The 21,376-nt window shown below is 40.8% G+C and overlaps 1 protein-coding gene and 2 pseudogenes across 1 annotated transcript; all 3 read left to right on the plus strand.

The window, feature by feature from the left end:
• LOC111956592 (vacuolar protein sorting-associated protein 4B-like) overlaps nucleotides 1–6,222 on the plus strand; it is a 37,497-nt pseudogene extending 31,275 nt beyond the window's left edge.
• A 67-nt stretch (nucleotides 6,223–6,289) lies between these two features.
• LOC111956607 (3-dehydrosphinganine reductase) lies at nucleotides 6,290–14,330 on the plus strand. The gene is made up of 10 exons (XM_023977104.2): nucleotides 6,290–7,012; nucleotides 7,484–7,573; nucleotides 9,040–9,096; nucleotides 9,277–9,342; nucleotides 9,446–9,541; nucleotides 10,380–10,571; nucleotides 10,697–10,780; nucleotides 10,880–10,963; nucleotides 11,133–11,234; nucleotides 11,496–14,330. The coding sequence occupies exons 1-10, from the start codon at nucleotides 6,824–6,826 to the stop codon at nucleotides 11,613–11,615; spliced, it is 1,080 nt and encodes a 359-aa protein (XP_023832872.1). The 5' UTR covers nucleotides 6,290–6,823; the 3' UTR covers nucleotides 11,616–14,330.
• A 997-nt stretch (nucleotides 14,331–15,327) lies between these two features.
• On the plus strand, nucleotides 15,328–21,332 carry LOC111956915 (apoptosis regulator Bcl-2 pseudogene; annotated as a pseudogene).
• The last annotated feature ends 44 nt before the right edge of the window (nucleotides 21,333–21,376 follow it).

Consider the following 21,376-nt stretch of genomic DNA (forward strand, 5'->3'; position numbering starts at 1 on the left):
GGTTGGAACCTAAATCTCAAATTTGACTTATCAGACCAAAGGACAGATTTCCACCGGTGTAATGTCCATTGCTTGTGTTTCTTGGCTCAAGCAAGTCTCTTCTTATTGTCCTTTTTAGTAGTTGTTTCTTTGCAGCAATTGACCATGAAGGCCTGACTCATGCAGTCTCCTCTGAACTGTTGATATGTCTGTTACTTGAACTCTGAAGTATTTATTTGGGCTGTAATTTCTGAGGTTGGTAACTCTAATGAACTTATCCTCTGCAGCAGAGGTAACTCTGGGTCTTCCTTTCCTGGGGAGAGCCAGTTTCATCACAGCGCTTGATGGGTTTTGCGACTGCACTTGAAGAAACTTTCAAAGTTCTTAATTTTCTGTATTGACTGACCTTCATGTGTTAAAGTATTGATGGACTGTGGTTTCTCTTTGCTTATTTGAGCTATTCTTGCCATAGTATGGGCTTGGTCTTTTACCAAATAGGGCTATCTTCTGTATACCACCCCTTGTCACAACACAACTGAGTGGGTCAAACACATTAAGAAGGAAAGAAATTTCACAAATTAACTTTTAAGAAGGCACACCTGTTAATTGGGGACACTGCTCTGTGTAGGGTGCTGTCTTTCGGATGGGACGTTAAACGGGTGTCCTGACTCTCTGAGGTCATTAAAGATCCCATGGCACTTATCGTAAGAGTAGGGGTGTTAACCCCGGTGTCCTGGCTAAATTCCCAATCTGGCCCTCAACCATCACAGTCACCTAATAATCCCCAGTTTACAATTGGCTCATTCATCCCCCTCTCCCTGTAACTATTCCCCAGGTCGTTGCTGCAAATGAGAACGTGTTCTCAGTCAACTTACCTGGTAAAATAACGGATACAAAAAAAAAATAATAAAATAAATAATTTTTTTTGAAATGCATTCCATGTGACTATCCTATGAAGCTGTTGAGAGAATGCCAAGAGTGTGCAAACTGTCAAGGCAAAGGGTGGCTACTTTGAGAATCTCAAATATAAAATATATTGACTTTTTTGGGTTACTACATGATTCAATGTGTTTATTTAATTGTTTTGATGTCTTCACTATTATTCTGCTATGTAGAAAATAGTAAAATCAAGAATAACCCTGGAATGAGTAGTTGTGCCCAAACTTGTGTATGTAGATTATAGTGGACTGTTTGGTCATATTAAGTTAAAATGGTTTTGAAATGTTAATAAGATATTTTTCCTCAGGAGTGGGGAATGACAACGATGGGGTACTGGTATTAGGGGCCACCACATCCCTTGGACGTTGACTCTGCCATCAGAAGACGGTAATGACACATTCTTCCACTGGCTTAGCTTACCATCCCAACTGTGTAGCAAATACTTGTCCTTTATGGTTATTGACTGACACAACAGCCTTACAATGTATGGTAACATGTCCACCCGGCTTTAACTTGTTTGGGTATAGGTAATAATAATGTGAAATCGCTGAAGTTAGAATACTGTGACTCAGCAGCACTGCTTCTTATCTTTGTGTTGCTGCTCAGATCTACCCTGTAGGGGATGTAAATGTATTCTTCTTCTTCCTGTGGAGTATATGATTTCATATATATTTCCACACCTATGAGGTTGGAATAATATTGTGAACATTATGATAATGCCCTTTTAGCGTAAGAGCTGTTTGAAAAGACTGCCTGAAATGTCAGCCTGTTTTGGTTGGATGGGGTTTTGGCCTGCCTGGTGACATCACCAGTTGGGACATCGTTGATAGCCCAATGCAAAAAAAGGAGATATGAACTACCCACCAATAACAGCTAGTTTTCAGTTTTACACCTCCCTACTAGGGTTGTTGCGGTAACCATATTACCGGCAGTCATGAACGCAGTAAAATTCTATGCGACATTTGAGTCATGGTAATCTCCTTTTATGCACTCTGGAGATGGTACCCAACTCGCTAATGATCATCAGATCGCTAATGGCCTGGTACTCAGGCCTGGTACTCTATTGTCCCTCTAACCACTCTGACATCAATGAAATTGAAAATCACATCAATCACTTGTATGTGCTTTTAAAACTCACCTTGCTGTGGTTGATCATTTGAAGAAATGTTCAACAACGGGTTGAAACGAAGTGGAGAATATGGTCGTTGTGGATGTTGTTTCAAAGCCTAACACAACGAAATGGACAGTGCTTTCTAAGGTGATGATTAATTAAAAACACCCATATGCATGTTAGCTTAAAAGAAATGCAGATTTAAGATAKCTTTCGTGCATAATTGGTCTAGCCTAAATTAAACAAATTCAGAGTTARCCAACAATTATAATGTATTTGATGTTGAATAATAGGTATTTTATTTTATAATAGCCTGACACATTACCTTTTTAGCTAGAAAATTTCTCGCCGCCATGCATTTCCATCTCCTCCCCCTCTCCTTCATTCCGTTCTCCAGTGCGCAGAGAGAGCTGTCAACAGTTTAATGAAACATGTTTCGTTGTGAAAACATGTTACTATTGATGTTCCTGAACAGATTTCACTTGGTTTCCCAAATTAAGCACTCGGTAGCTGCAGGAACAGAGTTGGAGAGCTCATGGCATACAGAGTTTGGGTGGAATATCACCTGTACCACTGAAATAACCGGAGTAGCCTACCCAACATGAGTGAAACGAACCAGTGGGAAAGTGGCCTCCATTCGCTATTCAAGTGCATATAGATGACATGTCTTTTTTTCTCTTGCCCATTTGATCATTCTAAATCTAAACTCATTTAACGTATTGRTAAAGACAAGATTAAATTGAGAATAGTCTGATGGGTGAAAGTATGATCACTTGATGAGAGAACAGCATGTGCAGCCTGARACAAGGAACAKAGCTTGAGCTTTTTTTGCGACTTTCTCAAATCCTCAATAGCCTATAGTCTCATTATGCAGCCCATATCTTGATTTCGAAGGCATTCTATGGTTTGTATCATTCACAACGGAAGTTGCCAAATAACTGTAAATCTAGCATATAGGACCTGTTTCAAATGATCACTTTTACRCTCAACCTAGCCACTTCATTTGCACACTCTCGCTCTGGAATCAGAAAAATATCCTTTCTATTTTATTCTGCTAAGTTCTGTTATATTCTTCTTACAGAATTCAGCCTGAGGAAGACTAGTAGTCGAAACGCATTGCAGTTGTATGTCCTGATGTACTATGCTGGCTGCTCCCATATGCATTATTTTGTAAATATATTGTTAGTAGTTGACTCAAGTTTATTGCAATGTACTGGCCACCTACTCCTTTCCTTTGGATTCTTCTTACTATAAAATCATATAATATGAAATAATGGCACTGGACTTATAAGCATATCTTGTCTGCTAAATGAACAAGCCTATGGCATGGCGCATAGCCAGATAACATACAGTAGGCCAACTCATATTCTGTTCTTCTTAAATCCATGTTCTTCATATCATAATGTTTTTTTTAGACCTGCCTAAAATAATGGATTTATTGTGATGGTGTATATTTAACTGTTTTATTAGACTTTTTGAAATGTAGACGATACCAAGGGCGCACATCAGCGGCTTGTATGTGTGGAGGTCCGGAGATGCTAAATGTGTTTGTTAATTAACGGTCAATTACCGTGTGACCGGCAGTCTTTTCCATGGCAATAACCGACTGACAAAATGTCATGACCACCAACTGCCCTACTCTCCACTCAGACCACTCCCAGACAGTCCTAGCAAAATTCTTGCTTGAGAAATTGCTCTTTGCTAATAAGCAATTTAAGTTTATTTTTGACCAATCACAGTAAGGTACTTAGTTGTTACCCAGAAATGATTTGATATTGAGATAAAAACTGCATTGGAACTTTTAATTRTCTCAGGTTTGAGAAGAGGATCTACATCCCCCTGCCAGAGGAACACGCCCGCACCTTCATGTTCAAGCTCCACCTAGGCGCCACCCCCACCAGCCTCAACGACTCTGACTTTGTCACCCTCGGAAAGAAGACAGACGGGTACTCGGGGGCCGACATCAGCGTCATCGTCAGAGATGCGCTTATGCAGCCCGTCAGGAAAGTTCAATCAGCCACTCACTTCAAACGGGTACGTCTCCATAATGACGACCAGTGAACAACGTCTGTGTATTCTTCAGTGTTAATCTTTATATCAAGCTATGCCATTTTTCTATTGAGTTTTGTTATTTTTAACACAATAAATTGCATTTGTTATTGCAGGTACAAGGGTCATTGAGAGACAACCCCAAAATCCTGGTAGATGACTTTTTGACCCCGTGCTCCCCGGGAGACCCGAACGGCATCGAGATGACATGGATGGAGGTACCTGGGGAAAAGCTATGTGAGCCAGTCGTTTGTATGGTGAGTGTGCAAAATTAAGTTATTAATATTATTCAGTTATCTGTTTCTCTGCCTCAATGGTAATGTTTTTGGGAGAACAAGACTGTTGAATAACCCTTGATCATGTCTCTCTTTATTCTTTGCAGTCTGACATGCTAAGGTCCCTGTCCAGCACGAAGCCAACTGTCAACGATCATGATTTGGACAAACTGAGAAAATTCACAGATGACTTTGGACAGGAGGGCTAAATGAGGCTTTTTTTTTTTTTTTCAAAGCAAATATTATGATTGTATTAAAGTGTTCATTCTCCCCTTCAGGCTCTGTTGGCTCATCAGAAGTGTGCCACATGACTGCTCTACTCATAGAAATAGAATTACTAGGACAGATATCCCCATTTAAGTCAAATCTATTTCTATGGCTCTACTGAGCTTGACTATTGGACACATAAGGGGTTAAACAAAGGCGGATATTTTCTTAGATGCCCCCCATGTCCAAAGAATTACGGATCACTTCACTGCAAGATGTCTGAGGTAGACTTGATTGGTGGATGGAACGCTGCATGGAAATTAAGAACCTTGGTGTTACATAGGCATATGTTCTGTGGAATCTGTTTAGCAGCATCTTGGCCCGAATCCTAACTTGAGAACAATGCTCAACTCAAACATTTGCATATGTCATGCTTTGAAGTCAATAGGAGTTTGATTCGAGTTACCGATACAAGCTTGTTAACCAAATTAAGATGCTGCTTATTGTGCAGAGTGCTTATCTAACTTCCCCAATAAATATCTAAGCTCAGTTTTCAAGTACCACTTGCCATCAATCAAATTGCACCTCACTTGTCAGTGTAAGCACCCATATACTCTACTTATTTTTGTACACAAGAGAGAACTCATTTTATAGTAGATACTTTATGGAGATGTATGGCTCTTTGGTCTGGAGAGAATTAAACTTACAATGCATGCCATTTGTACTTTCAAAGGCCTTTGCAGTCTCAAGGTGGTGTAAAATACATGGGTTTGGGTAGCTGAAGCACTGCAAATGTGTATGTAGAATGACAAATACAAGATATTTGTGGGGCTTCAGCTAGTGTTAAAAGAACTACCGACAACAATCGGGATGGAAACTACTTTGGGACATATTGTGTATATGTACTTTTTTTTCTCTTCTCAGGAAGGCTACTCTGGTTTGTTCATTGTCATTATAATTAAACTGTCAGGATCACCAAAAGTATTGGACCAGACACCTTATAGACTAGGATTCAATACTTTTCCCCCTGACCATCCACACCATACATATTTCCCTGTTACATATTGCTTATCTTCCCAACATGAACTACTGAAAAGAGATGCCTTACGGAGATCCAGTCACACTGTCTAACAGTGCTGAAGAAACAACGGGGTTAATACTTTTGTGAATGGAATTGTAGAGGTAACCTGAAATTGACATTTTAGGCACATAACAGCGTCATGTCCTTTTTGTTATGGCATTGGTGGAATGCAGCTCGCTTGAACTTACAGTACTACCTTTTAAGACGTGGCAATGCGCACCATGTGCCTTCTGAAACAAGGTTAGGTAGTAAGAACATATACATTATTATTTTGTTTGGTTCATTTAAAAACATGGAAGTTGATATCCAATATCCAGAGGCACAGCTATATTGTGTGTTTTGTCATCGTTGTATTGAAATGTAATATATTTGCACATTTCATGTAAACTCTTATCTTATTGTATTCCGAAGACAAACCTTTCAAAGTGTTGGACATCTTTTGTGTTATCTTTTTAACTCACTATAAAAGTGTAGAGAATGATACAGTATATGATATCTGTATGTATCAGTGAGTGGAAAAGTCAATGTATATGGTTTTCTTTCCCATGCATATGTAAATAAAAGTAATATTTAGAACTTGACTTTTTAACAAAGTATTGTCTCATGGTCCAGGTTGAGGATTCAAATGACTTAAATGTAAATGTAAATGAATCTTTACAAATGCCAATATCCGTCATTGTAAATAAGACTGTGTTCTTAACTGACTTGCCTAGTCAAATAAAGCTAAAACAAATATCTAATTTGACAACATTGAGGGGGATCTAGATCTGGCGATGGAGATGGTTATGTCGGTAGAATAAAATGGGTGCACCAACAATAAGGAAGTACACCATTGCATTTTGGGAAGTGTTGTCCTTAATCTGAGAAAACCTCTGTCAGGTGGCAGTTTGCTTCGTGTTTTAAAAACTACAAATACCTAGAACGGTGGTCAAATTGTCGCATCCGTTCAAAGTGCACAATACGACTTGTTTTGGTTCATATTGCAGCTAGGCAGGAAAATATCGTAGATCCAAGGTCCACCACGGCATTTTATCTTGGAAGTAAACCCTCTGACACACTGCTAAATATACTGCTAGAAAACTCCTCCTCTGTGTGTTTCATCGCCACCCCTTTTGACAAGCGCAAGCCCCCGCGATTCGCTCCTACTGAGTCTAGAAGCTAACCGAACTGCCAGCTTCACCCATGTCCTCTGAGGAAGGCTTGAGTTCAACGATCACGGATTGGCTTTTSTTCAGTTCCTGGTGGCTCCTTTTGCCTTTCATTATGCTTCTAGTCGTTGTTGCATTCGTCGTTGCCTTCGTGTTGCTATTATACATGATATCCCCTTTGATTAGCCCCAAACCTCTCAAATTAAATGGGGCCCACGTCGTGGTAAGTGCTCATTGTCCTAACTAGACAACGGTATCATATTCAGACTTGCTAGTTACGTTGCATTGCATAACCATTGCACCGTAGATTTTATAGGGTGTTGCAGGTGAAGGTGTTTCGTAAGTAAAGGCGCTTGCACGCAGCAGATCATCTACAAGTACGACACGCCCACAATTAATTAACATCTTGTAACAGAGTTGATAATGTATCGTCTTTTGCAACATGTTGCAAGCTTAAAGTGAAAACTCTAGTATGGCAATAAGTAGGCCAGCCAGTCAATGACACTCAATTTCATAGAAATGACTATACATTCTAGCAGAAACACATGTTCTAACTTGGGAAAAAAGCAACATTCTAATGACCTACTGTATATACTGTAAGTTGGACTTTGACCCTAGGGGACCATCCCTTGTATTTAACTTTTTAAAGGGAATGACCCTCCTCTCTCACCTACCACCACCTTTCAACCCACAGGTCACTGGAGGTTCCAGTGGAATAGGGAAAAGCATTGCTATGGAGTGCTACAGACAAGGAGCCTTCATCACACTAGTGGCAAGAGACGAGGTGAGTAGAAATCCACTTCAAATCAACATCCTTGCAGGGCTCTACAGTGCAACCATTTTACTTGCATATGCGGCTAAATATTTTGCTGTGACCTGGAACTTTTATTTAGGAACACTGGTGCGCCTAGAAAAATTAAGGATTTATTTTATTGTGCTCCAAAATGTCTTTGTGTGCGTCTACATTTCCCAATTTAGGCGCACACATGCTTCGTATAATTATATACACTACCGTTAAAAAGTTTGGGGTCACTTAGAAATGTCCTTGTTTTTGAAAGAAAAGCAACAAAAAAATTGTCCATTAAAATAACATAAAATTGATCAGAAATACAGTGTAGACATTGTTAATGTTGTAAATGACTATTGTAGCTGGAAACGGCAGATTTYTTATGGAATATCTACATAGGCGTATAGAGGCCCTTTATCAGCAACCATCACTCCTGTGTTCCAATGGCACGTTGTGTTAGCTAATCCAAATTTATCATTTTAAAAGGCTAATTGATCATTAGAAAACCCTTTTGCAATTATGTTAGCAGAGCTGAAAACTGTTCTGATTAAAGAAGCAATAAAACGGACCTTCTTTAGCCTAGTTGAGTATCTGGGGCATCAGTATTTGTGGGTTTGATTACAGGCTCAAAATTGCCAGAAACAAATAACTTTCTTCTGAAACTCATCAGTCTATTCTTGTTCTGAGAAATGAAGGCTAATCCATGCGAGAAATTGTCAAGAAACTGAAGATCTCATACAACGCTATTGTAGCACTCCCTTCACAGAACAGTGCAAACTGTCTCTAACCAGAGTAGAAAGAGGAGTGGGAGGCCCCAGTGCACAACTGAGCAAGAGGACAAGTACATTAGAGTATCTAGTTTGAGAAACAGACACCTCACAAGTCCTCAACTGGCAGCTCATTAAATAGTACCCGCAAAACACCAGTCTCGACGTCAACAGTGAAGAGGCAACTCCGGGATGCTGGCCTTCTAGGCAGAGTTCCTCTGTCCAGTGTCTGTGTTAGTTTGCACATCTTTTATTTTTATTGGCCAGTCTGAGATATGGCTTTTTCTTTGCAACTCTGCTTAGAAGGCCAGCATCCCAGAGTCACCTCTTCACTGTTGACGTTGAGACTGGTGTTTTGCGGGTACTATTTAATGAAGCTGCCAGTTTAGGACTTGTGAGGCGTCTGTTGGAACACAGGAGTGATGGTGGCTGATAATGGGCTTTTGTACGCCTATGTAGATATTCCATAAAAAAAACTACAGTTTCCAGCTGCAATATTCATTTACAACATTAACAATGTCTACACTGTATTTCTGATCAATTTGATGTTATTTTAATGGACAAAAAAATTGCTTTTTTTTTCAAAAACAAGGACATTTTGAAGTGACCCCAAACTTTTGAACGGTAGTGTACATATATTTTTTCAGCGCATCACTCAGCCAGCACATTTATCAATCATTCTTTAATTTCCTTCAGAGTAAATTGGTTCAAGCGAAAAAAGAAGTGGAGAAATGTGCCATTAATGACAAGCAGGTATGTATTACGTTGCTACAGTACATGTCTTGGGACAACGTGGAAGAAAGACAATGTTTTTGTTGTTCTTGCTTTTTTGGGGGGGGTGCAAGCAAATCATTGAATGTTGACCTGGATGATCTCATTAGCAACTCACTTGACCGCTGACTGTTTTGGTATTTGTATTCCTCTTCCACTCAGGTGGTGCTCTGCATATCAGTTGACGTGTCCAAGGACTACAGACAGGTGGAAAGTGTGATTAAGCAGGTAAATCACAAGTGATGGGGGCCTTTTCCATCATATCAATTCCTATTTTTTTTTTTTATAATTGTCTGCAAGTAACAATGTCAATATAATTTCATCCATCTAGTGTCAAGAAAAGCTTGGTCCGGTGGACATGCTGGTGAACTGTGCTGGGACATCCTTCTCTGGGAAGTTTGAGGAGGTGGAGGTGGAGCGCTTCAGAGTAAGTACTGTAACTAATGAGGGGAATAGACCGACAGGTCTGGAAGGGAGAACGCAGAAACCCAACTCTTTACAGTGTGTGCCTCAGAAAACCTTGATGTTGTGCCAAAATGAACATAATTTGAAACTAACTCTGAATAGGCAATGAGACTAGATGTTTCCCAGATTGAAGATTCAAAGGGTTTGATGTCTGTCCAAGGTGGAACCAAGGGTTCAGTTTTCAGTTTAGAGGCAGCTAGTGAGCCAGAAGGTTAGATTCGATTGCAGTCTAGGTCTGCTGCAGATTTAATTGCAGTGGAAGAATGAGAGAGAGGTTTAATTCCAGGCTGAAGAGGTGGCAGGTTTCTTCACTCTCTCTGACAGTGAAGGGATGGTACCAATACCTAAATAATGACCCAGGGAAAATTAGGTTGTGTGTACACATTGCGAGTGTGTGTGCATGAAGGGATTATTCTGATACTAAGATAATAATCAWGACCAATAGAAAATGTGATTGTGTGTGTGTTCCCCACATCCTAATGTATTTAATGTGCTTCATTAGATTTCCTGGAGGGAGCTAGGCTGTGCTGGTGCTGCTAGCTRGTTCCTTCTCATCCTGGCATTCCATTGCTGGTCACATGCCTCGTTAAGGGTCTGAAGTCATTAGACCTCACCCCATAGAAATGCTATTACCATGGAAACTGCTCAGAAATATAACAATTACCATGTCAGGAGGCTGTTTTTCTCAAGTGAATACTCTTTGATATGATGTATATTATTCAGTCTATGAGTAATAATATACATTTTATTAATAATAATATATTCATTACTTTTTGTGATCCTTCCCTTGTCTATAACAGAGTATGATGGAGGTGAACTACCTGGGCAGTGTGTATCCCACACGGGCTGTAATCACCACAATGAAGGAGCGTAGGATGGGACGCATCATGTTTATCTCCTCCCAGGCTGGCCAGATCGGCCTGTTCGGCTACACAGCCTACTCTCCGTCCAAATTTGCCCTGCGTGGGCTGGCTGAGTCCCTGCAGATGGAGGTGAGTAGTATCCAATAGTTCCTTTTCCTGCCCACATTTGGGGSCAATAGGTCAAATTCTCAACATAAAATTTGGATAAGTCTCTTTAAGGCTGAAAGCACTCTTTCCTCTACTCGTCCCTGCAGATGAAGCCATATAACATTTATGTAACGGTGGCCTACCCCCCTGACACTGACACTCCAGGACTAGCAGAGGAGAATAGGACAAAGGTGAGTCTCCTCATGAAAAGGGGAAAGTGTAAACTCTCTCATATTTTGTATTTTATTCTAATGCCTCAAGTTATATTTTGTCTCTTTGTCCTTCCATAGCCCTTAGAGACTAGGCTGATCTCTGAGACATCTGGGGTGACTCAGCCGGAGCAGGTGGCTAAGATCGTTGTCAAGGATGCAGTGGTAAGACATTGCATTCTCAGCAAGTGTCACTATGAAATTCACCAGGCCTCAGGTCTACATAAAAACCTTCATCAATAAATACCTTCCAGTCAGAAACATTGAGAAATTTGCTCTCTAAAAGTGTGATAAAGCAGTTTTTCTGACGGTCATGTGTTTGTGCCCCCCACAGCAGGGGAACTTTAACAGCTCTGTGGGGCCTGACGGCTACATGCTCTCAGCTCTCACCTGTGGAATGTCACCAGTCACCTCCATCACAGAGGGCCTCCAGCAGGTAACTACACTACAGGACAGGAACAGCACTGTCACTGTCCCACTACAACACACCCAAATATTACTATTTTGGTAAACATGTGTTAACTGAACCTTAACTATCAACTTACCAAAGCCATTTTGTATCTATTACACATCTATTGTAACCATAGAGACAGAAATATGACAATTCTATGGTTATAACATAATAATAGATTGTCACAAAACTGTCTGTTACTGTCTAGAGCCCAAATTGTTAATGTGGCCTCTGATCTCTGTGCAGATTGTAACCATGGGGCTGTTCCGGACCATTGCYCTGTTCTACCTGGGGAGTTTTGACAGCATTGTGCGTCGCTGTATGATCCAGAGGGAGCAGGCCAAAGCAGCGGACAAGAGGGAGTAACAACCCCCCCCCCCCTTCCATCCTCCACTATTATAGCCACTGGAGAACTCACCCCAGCCAGCCCTCCCCTCCCCTCCATTCCTTAGAGGGCACAACCCTGGACAGGCTAAATGGCCAGATATCTCGTGCGCCAGTGATAATACCGAAGTAAAGAAAATGGCGGGTGTCCTGTTACTTATTATGTAACGCATATAATTCTTGGCAGTTATTTTGTTTGTCCACCTTTTTTCATCATTCCAGTGATATTGTTTACTCAAGTGCTCTGTGAAACGTTTTAATTGTAACTGTATACCTGCTTTTATTGTTAAGGCTGCTCTACCCCAGGGTCTATGAGGGCAGACTAAACACTACTAGCTTGCTGTTAAAGTAGGCCTTGTCAACACCTGAAACTTTAGCCTACTTTTGGGCCACCCTATCCTCCTATTTTTGTCCATGCAGAGGAAAGTAAGGGATTGCCAGTCTGACTGCTTATGTCAGCATGTTGACCTGCAATCCCTTACCAAGAATCAGAAGAAACAAGAACACTAACAAACCATGTCATACAGACCATTTTGAGTAAGCTATCTTTATCACGTCAAACTACTGTTATTTTCACCAAATGTGTTCCTCTTTCCTTCCCAAGCTTTGCAGGCAAAGCTTCTCTTTATTCACTCTGTGTCACCCGGTGCCCTTCCATGTGCTGTTTATGTAGAGTGATGTATTGGCCCGTGCTGTGGATGCATCAACAGAGCTTTGATGTGATTTAACAGTGATGAGAGAGGGCAAAGCAAAAATATAAATTTGCTTCCAGGAAATTATCATCCAAGGCATTTTTAGGTAAAATGATTGTATGTGCAACTACGAGAGAATGTGTGTGCTGTGTAGGAGCCGTGTGAAGAAGCCGAGGGGAAAGATTTTAATGCAGTGTTGTTACAATGTGTTTAAATGACTGACCAAACCTACTCCAGGGAGAGAGAGAAGCCATTGGACACTGGTGGTGGCTGGGGAAAAAAGAAAAACCTCTATTCCTCTTATTTGCATGCCACTTTCACATTTGACTTGTGTTTCTTACCCGAGGTAGAAGCGGTATGTAAAAGGTAGGCATAGGACAGTCGTGCGATGTAGTATGAGAACAAATCCGCTAACATCTGATGCCAGCCTCATTCACTCTTTCCTGTCTTCCTATGATGTCTTATCAGTTGTTGATCTCTGTGTATGTGTGATCTGTGCACATATTTTGCCATGTAGCATCCAARTGGGGTCTGATTAAAGTGATGGGGTGGTGTCTGGACAAGGCGTGGGGTGTGACTCGCAGGTTCCAGCAAAGACCCTTCAGGCCTGGAGAGGGCACTAGAGCTCTATTTTATATAGAGGCCAAGAGATTAAGAGGGACTGGCAAACTCAGTCTGTGCAGAGCAACATAAAGGAGCTATGTGTGCTATTGTATTGTCTAATTTTACATTTCATCCACAGTCACCATGGACACTATCCTATACTCTCTTAACTGAGTGTAATTTGTCTCAGTAAGTATTCACAGTTCTTTCCTGAAGTCCTCTAACTCCAAGCCTTTTAAACATCCCGTATTTACCTTACCTTCTTACCTTCTCAACATTCTGCTTAATGGGGCGAGAAAAGATCAAATGTGAACTCATGCAAGTCTTCCTTCCATCCATCAACTGTGGGCAGAATGTACTGACCTTTAATGCAAACCATAGGCTACAAATCAGAAAGTATGCTTTTTTTATCCACCAATATTTGAATGCCAAAATGTATTAAGAGACCATTTCTGTAAATGCAATGCAACTACTTGTGATTTATTTTGTTTGATGTTGCTGGTCTGTACTATCCTAGAAACAGTTTGTAGTTCAGCCAAGCACTACAATTGTGGGGACCCATTCCAAGCCTTAAGAGAAAACTACGAATTATGTTAATGATAAAATAATGGAATTTATTCACAGAAAATAATGTGGCTTAAGCCGCTTGTGGTTTACCAGTTAATTTGATTTTTCTGCGAAAATGCCAACTGTTTTGGTGTATTTTGTTTGTCAATTTCAGTTTAGTTTTTGTACAAAAAGGCCTTACTCAAACCCAAAATAAGAACGTGAGAATGGATGATCCAACTCTGAGGTTCTCATTTGACATTGGTTCAAGGCACATTGTCACTGTCCAGCGCTTAGTGTGTCGATACCTGTCATTTCCTCATCTGTACATTGTTAGCTTTGACTCACTGTCATCTTTAGGTAGCAACACATATATGTTGAAGTTTATAGACATTTGATATAATATGTAGCTCATGGAAAAAGCTATTTTGTTTGAACACATTTTAAGCTTTGAAAATCAAGCCTATGCTTACAATATGTTAAAACACTACAACCAAGTTGTACCATTGTTAAAATGCTCAGTCACACTCTAGTTTTCCCATTTGTTGGTGTTGTCCAGAGATATTTAAAAGAAGATTATAAAATGTTTAAGTACAGTGCTACTGAATATTATCATTCTGCTTCTGTTCCTATCTTATTGGTTGTGTTTCGTTTTGTTTTGGCCAAATGTGTATGAATTTCACCTAGTGTGCCATTGAAAAKAAAAATGTAAGGAGTAGAACAATGTTGCTTTGTCTTATTTTCTTACATGATAAAACTAAATGAATAACTTTGGAAAATGACATATCCTCTGCTAAATGCCCACTATGTTTTTGTCTGCTCTCAGTACTGTTGATACAGGCCTTTTAAAACTCAACTATGGTTAGTCTCCTATTCTTTTTAAGAACTTTTATGTGATTCTGTATAACCTATACTGTATGTGTAGCTGTGTTTGCTGGATTCTGAACTTACATTATTCAGTTGCTGAGGGTTGGACTACGGCTACAGTTGATCAATCCTGACTCCTGTGTATTCAGAAGCTGAGTAGGTGTTCTGTGCCACTCCATACCRTTATACAGTTTTGATGTACAGTAGGTACGTGTGGCCGGGCAGTTGTTGGGGGGGGGGACAGGTGTTCAGTTTTACGTGTTCTGTTTGAGTAGGCTTTCATCTTCCATGATGGGAACAGAACAGCCTGGGCAGACGGTAGCTATTGTATAGTGCCCTCAGATCAGCAGGAAGACTGCATGGGGATTTAGAGGCTGTGTTGCCCTGTAAGAGAATGTGTAGAAGATATAGCCAGGTAGAGAGACTGAGCGAGATATACACAGACACACTGGAAGAGAGAGAAAAACACAGAGAACATCAAAATATATGTCCACCAATGAGATGGATGGATGTCCATAAGGATGCTAGATAAAAGCAGTCCCCTCATGGGGAATCAGAATRGTGTAGTCCTGTCTAGTAAGGGCTCAGCAATTATTAATCAGGCAGGGCTAAAGAAAGCAAGCTTGAYGCTTCTAATTCTTCAAATAAGGCAAGGTTCACCAATTTCTACAACTTGATCTGAATTGATAGGCTACTGTTCGTAACAGTTGAAATGGCTATTCACCATATTTCGAGCCATAAATATTGGGGAAATGTTAGGATTATATCAACATTTTCTGCATTAGATAAGAATTAAAGGTTAAAATCCTATCATGCCTATCATGGCATACATTTCTCTACAGATCAAACGTAACCAAATAGGAGGGACACGTAGGCCTACTTGGAGTTTCCAAATGCACAAGTGATAACTTTCAATGGGTGACGTAAGAAATACCTCACCAGCAAAGCAGCAAAGAATGTTCAACCAACCCAGTGTGTAGCTGGAACACAGGCAGCAATATTATTGTGGGATACAGTCTTCACTGCACAGTCCYTCGAAACGGCTCTCCGTACGCGTAACAAGGCGCTAGAATAGTTTGCGGTATCATATTCTGGATGCATGCGACGTTGATCTTCTTATGTGGTTTTTCGGTCATGTATTTTTTTTGTAGTGTAGGCTACATTATGTGCATATCGAGAATATTTTAATCTCTTCCGTATTTCTGGCTGTCTGGATTTGGGAGTCTACAGATAACTGTAGCCACTTTTTGATCAAGGCTTCGAATATTTCCTTTTGATAGCACAATTGGGGAAACATTTTGATATTCTTACGTGGATATACTTGGACTTTTTCACGGTTTCAGCCTAGTTGGGTGAAGGGACAGTTTTTCAATCCACGCACATCGCTCCCGTTGCAGTGTTTCGTTCTGCACGGTTCGATAGTATCCTATAAACTTGACCAGAGCATTTTCTCAGAAATACACTTTTCGTTTGATCTGATGTATTGCGCGGCGCAGTGCATGTTTATAAGTACGATGTATTATTCTTAAAAACTAGGATTGTGGAGGTCATTATCAGTGCCAATCATAATGGCAAACGACGACAACCGCTGTATAGTGGAAAAGTACATTTGTCACAAACTCTTGAAAAGGGGATATGCGTGGGATTTCGAGAATGCCGAGGATGAGGAAGATGCTGATAATAATGGGTCGATGATTTCTCCTCCGCCTGGTTTGGCACGGCGGTGCCACGGGGCCAATAACGCCAGATCGGGCAGCGTCCCCCATCTTTCCAAACGGCTCTCCCAAACGGACCCRCATGCAGCTATTCACAGAGTTTTGCGTGAGGCCGGGGACGAACTCGAACGACTGTACCAGCCCGACTTTGCGGAGATGTCACACCAATTGTATCTCACGTCTTCTATGGCAGAAAGGAGATTCAGAGAGGTGATAGACGAGCTGTTYAGGGACGGGGTTAACTGGGGACGAATTGTCGCCTTCTTCGAGTTCGGGGGCACAATATGTGTGGAATGCGTGAACAAGGAAATGACGTCGCAGGTTGACCACATCGCCGGGTGGATGACGGAGTATCTAAATGGACCGCTGCACAGCTGGATTCAAGAGAACGGGGGATGGGTAGGTGTAATCTCTGCTTTGAATTGCCCGATATCACGTTGATTTATCCGTAGGCTAGGCTACATTACGTATGATGCGGTGGGAATGTCTGGATATTAACGACATCATATTTTAGTGTTCCTGATTTGATGTTCAGACTGTTTGTCTAGCATGTCTGGCCAATAAGATATTACAGTATCTGTCACACCTCCCCACGCTCTAAAGCCCGCCTCAGCCGAATGAAGGCAGAACACCTTTCAAAAATGTTGAGTTTTTTGCCATTTTGCCCTCAGAACGGACTCAATTCGTCGGGGCATGCTCTATAAGGTCTGAARGCAGATACTGGCCCATGTTGACTCCAATGCTTCCCACAGTTGTGTCAAATTGACTGGAAGGCCCTTGGGTGGTGGACCATTCTTGATACACACAGGAAACTCTTGAGCTTGAAAACCCAGCAGCATTGTAGTTTTTGAAACAAACATGTGCGCCTGGCACTTACTACCATACCCCATTCAAAGGCACATACATATTGGTGTCTTGCCYATTCACTCTCTGAATGGCACACATATACAATCCATGTCTCAATTGTCTCAAGGCTTAATAATCCTTCTTTAAGCTGTCTTCTCCCCTTCATCTACACTGATTGAAGTGGATTTAACACATGRCATCAATAAGGGATCATAGCTTTCACCTGGATTCACCTGGTCAGTTTATGTCATGGAAAGACCAGGTGTTCATAATGTTTTGTACATTTGGTGTATATTTTTTATTATTGTTATGTTTATTATTGTGTCATTCACTTCTCTTTTTTTGACCAGCACTGTTTGAGCTCAGAGCATAAGAATTCCACTGTACCCTGCAATTACATCTACAACCATGTGCATGTGACTAATGCACTCATCTATCTATCTATCTATCTATCTATCTATCTATCTATCTATCTATCTATCTATCTATCTATCTATCTATCTATCTATCTATCTATCTATCTATAGTTAAAGTCTGAAGTTTATATACACTATATACACCACGCAGCCGTCAAACCGCTCAGGAAGGAGACGTGTTCTGTTTCCTAAAGATGAACGTACTTTGGTGCGAAAAGTACAGTTGTTGCCTTCTCACCAAGCTGCTTGCCTATTGTCCTGTAGCCCATCCCAGCCTTGTGCAGGTCTACAATTTTATCCCTGATGTCCTTACACAGCTCTCTGGTCTTGGCCATTGTGGAGAGATTGGAGTCTGTTTGATTGAGTGTGTGGACAGGTGTCTTTTATACAGGTAACGAGTTCAAACAGGTGCAGTTAATACAGGTAATAAGTGGAGAACAGGAGGGCTTCTTAAAGAAAAACTAACAGGTCTGTGAGAGCCGGAATTCTTACTGGTTGGTAGGTGATCAAATACTTGTCATGCAATAAAATGAATTACTTAAAAATCATACAATGTGATTTTCTGGATTTTTGTTTTAGATTCCGTCTTTCACAGTTGAAGTGTACCTATGATAAAAATTACAGACCTCTACATGCTTTGTAAGTAGGAAAACCTGCAAAATCGGCAGTGTATCAAATACTTGTTCYCCCCACTGTAGATGTCTGTGACACTATCTGCAGAGAACAGTCTGTACTGTAACCAGAGCTGATGAGGCACTAGTAGGACAGGATCATTATACAGTATCTGTCTCGCTCCACATCCGTGGCGGGACAGAGCTGGACAGAGCTGGACAGACACATGTCAGGGGAATGGGTGCCATCAAATTAACAGTATAGGCTACCAGCCCTCAGGCAAAACAGGACAAGAGATGAGGACCACTGTCAGAGATTCACATGACCCATAGAATCCTCCAACCAAAACAAAGTTGAGAGCCCCCCCCACACACACACACACACACACACACGCACGCATGCGCACATACAATGCATTTATCATCTATCATCAAATAACTGAGCATGCATCACCAACTTCACATCCACAACAACCTCTGTTCTGTTTTTCTTTTGTTACTGCTTTTTCCCCTCTGAAGATGAACAGCGTGGCCACTCCTTTACGACTGCTCTCTTCTACAGCTCAGCAGATATTAGGCCGAACTGCCAAAAAGTAGTCCCTAATTGACAAAAGTACTCTTAATGATAACATAACATTTGTTTGCACCATTTCAGCTATCTAGCTGGACGCAAGGTGGTAGAGGGGGGTGGGTATTGGAGGGTTGGAGGCTAATCAATGATTTATGTGGAGCATTTCATCTCTAAAGGAAGGAGCGTTTAACATTCCCCTTGAGTCTCGTCTGCCCCTGAAGGTGGCAGGTTGTGCYACATATCAAAGGGAAGCACGGAGAGGAGAGAGGGGCCTCCAGGATTACAGAACCACAGACTACAGCCAGCCTGTATGTATATTTAACATGTAACATGCACTCTCCAGTGCATTTTGGTTCAGTTGGAGCCCTTTTGTCTCTTTTGATACCTGTGCCTGGGATGACRGGATACGGCTGTGGCTGCCGTGTGTGTCTGTGTGTTAGAGGTCTCTGGAGCCTGTATACCCGACTACCCGTCTCACTATGTACTGTTGTATGTAGGTCAGAATAGACAGTAGTGTTTCAAGGCTGAGGCTGAGGCGACAGGATATTCATGTGCTATATCTATGAGAACTGAAGGACACGGAATCTTTTAATCCGAAGGTTAATTCCGTATTATGGGAAAGTATATGCAACCAATTTTCTGTGTCATTTTGCCAGGGACTTGTGATAAGTGACCAAATTGAACATCCCACCCAAAAATTGTCTGTGATGTAAGTGAGCCTCAGATGACATGCCAGAAACAATTAATTAAATGTGTTTGTCACTTAAAATATCAATTAAACGCTGAGTCTCAGATAGCCGCCTGTCCCTTTCAACAGCTGGGCATCGGCACACATTTCAGAAAATAAACACTTGTTTTAAATTAACGACGGGTCGAAATGAATTGTTTACAAGTGAACTTCAGTAATCGTAAAGATTGTGCAAAAGAAGAGAAAGGAGAGCAACATCATTGCCATGGATGAAACAGACCACTGGGAACAGACGTCAGTTCAACGTCTAGTCTTGATTTACATTTGATTGAGTTGCCAACTACCATGAATTCAACGTGAAATCAACCTAAAATGTCACCTGTCATTGGATTTAGGTTAAAAGTTGGGTGAGAAAAAKACTAAATTCCCTTACGTTGATTGCTTCTTGTAAATCCAAGCCGTTTTCTACGTTGATTCAACATCAGCACATTGACATAGTTGGTGTAAATTGCATGGAAACAATGTTGATTCAACCAGTTTTTGCCCAATGAGAGCAGTGTGGTTTGAAATGATCAGCTCGACAAGATGGTCTCACGTGAGGAAAATTCAACATTTGTCCAGGGAGGGATAAACGTCTATGAGTGGAGTGAAAGTAGGTAAGGGTTGTTAAAACAGAAAAAGCTTGATGGTTAAGCATWAAAAAATGTACAGTTAACTTGCCCCTATTGGACGGTATTGAAGGCRTCTCCTGAGGTCCTGTGGAAAAGGGACCTGGACAAACGCTGAGTACTGAAGTCTATCTGTTGTGGTTGCATTGCAACTACGGACGATACAAGGCACAACAAGGTGCAATGAGTGAAAGAATGTATGTTAGGCAGCCTTGTCTTTTTTAAGTGAATGTTGGGATTTTTTAACCATTCGTGAACCTGTGACCAGAAACAAGCTACATAGGGGAAATACCTGAATAAATTATCTAGTGATTCTGTCTCTTCGCAGCAAAATCTASAGAGCTGAGATTGTTGTATGCCACATATTTATATATATATCATTCTGTTKGTGGCAAGAATTTTGTATAATCATTTAAATTGAAAAACTCAAAGTGTTGAATCAAGTGTAGTTTTTTGACCAGTTCATAAACCATGTGCCATGGAATCGGTACATCGRAAATCTCCTCCCATTTATTTTGCAACCTGTATAGAGCAGCTGTCAACAGTTTTGTCCTCAGATGAAACTGGTATATTTTTCTATTTATGCCAATTCCTTTCAGCCAATTTGTATCTTTAATATATGGCAGGCAAACAAGTTCCCTACCTTCTCCCTTTCCATTTGCCTCTTCCATTTTTGTGGTAATGTTGCAATCAGTTGGTTATACATTTTGATTGAGCAGACATTCCCATATATTTTCGATAGCTGCTGATGTGACATAACTCCACCGTTTATATTCATAATATAATTAATAAATATACTTTTTTAAATTCATCAGTATATTTGTGTCACGCCCTGGCCTTAGTTTTCTTTGTTTTCTGTAATATTTTGGTTAGGTCAGGGTGTGACAGGGGGGATGTTTGTGTGTATTTGTCTTGTCTTGGGTGGTTGTAGTGTCTAGGGGGTTTTGTTAGAGTGTATGGGTTTGTGTTGAGTGTAGGTATCTAGGTATGTCTATGGTTGCCTGAATGGTTCTCAATCAGAGACAGCTGTCATTCATTTGTCTCTGATTGGGAGCCATATTTAAGGCAGCCATAGGCATTGGGCTGGTGTGGGTAATTGTCTATGTGTAGTGTTTAGTGTCAGCACTATTTGTTTGAATAGCTTCACGGTCGTCTGTTTGTTGTTTTTGTTCGTTTGTTCGTCTTCAAAATAAAAAGAAGATGTCGTTCTATCACGCTGCGCCTTGGTCCTCTATACAAAGTTACGACGATCGTGACAATTTGAGTTTAACCATAACATTTGTTGTAATGTTTGTTCTATTTTTTCTGGAGGATAAAACTGAAATTGTAACCAGCTTTGTATGGCTTGTTGTCACGTTCCTGACCTTATTTCCTTTGTTTAGTCTTTGTTTAGTTGGTCAGGACGTGAGCTGGGTGGGCATTCTATGTTTTGTRTTTCTATGTTGGGTTTGCTGTTTAGCCTAATATGGTTCTCAATCAGAGGCAGGTGTTTGTCATTGTCTCTGATTGGGAACCATATT

The sequence above is a fragment of the Salvelinus sp. IW2-2015 genome, linkage group LG32, assembly GCF_002910315.2.
Source record: "Salvelinus sp. IW2-2015 linkage group LG32, ASM291031v2, whole genome shotgun sequence".
NCBI lineage: Eukaryota > Metazoa > Chordata > Actinopteri > Salmoniformes > Salmonidae > Salvelinus > Salvelinus sp. IW2-2015.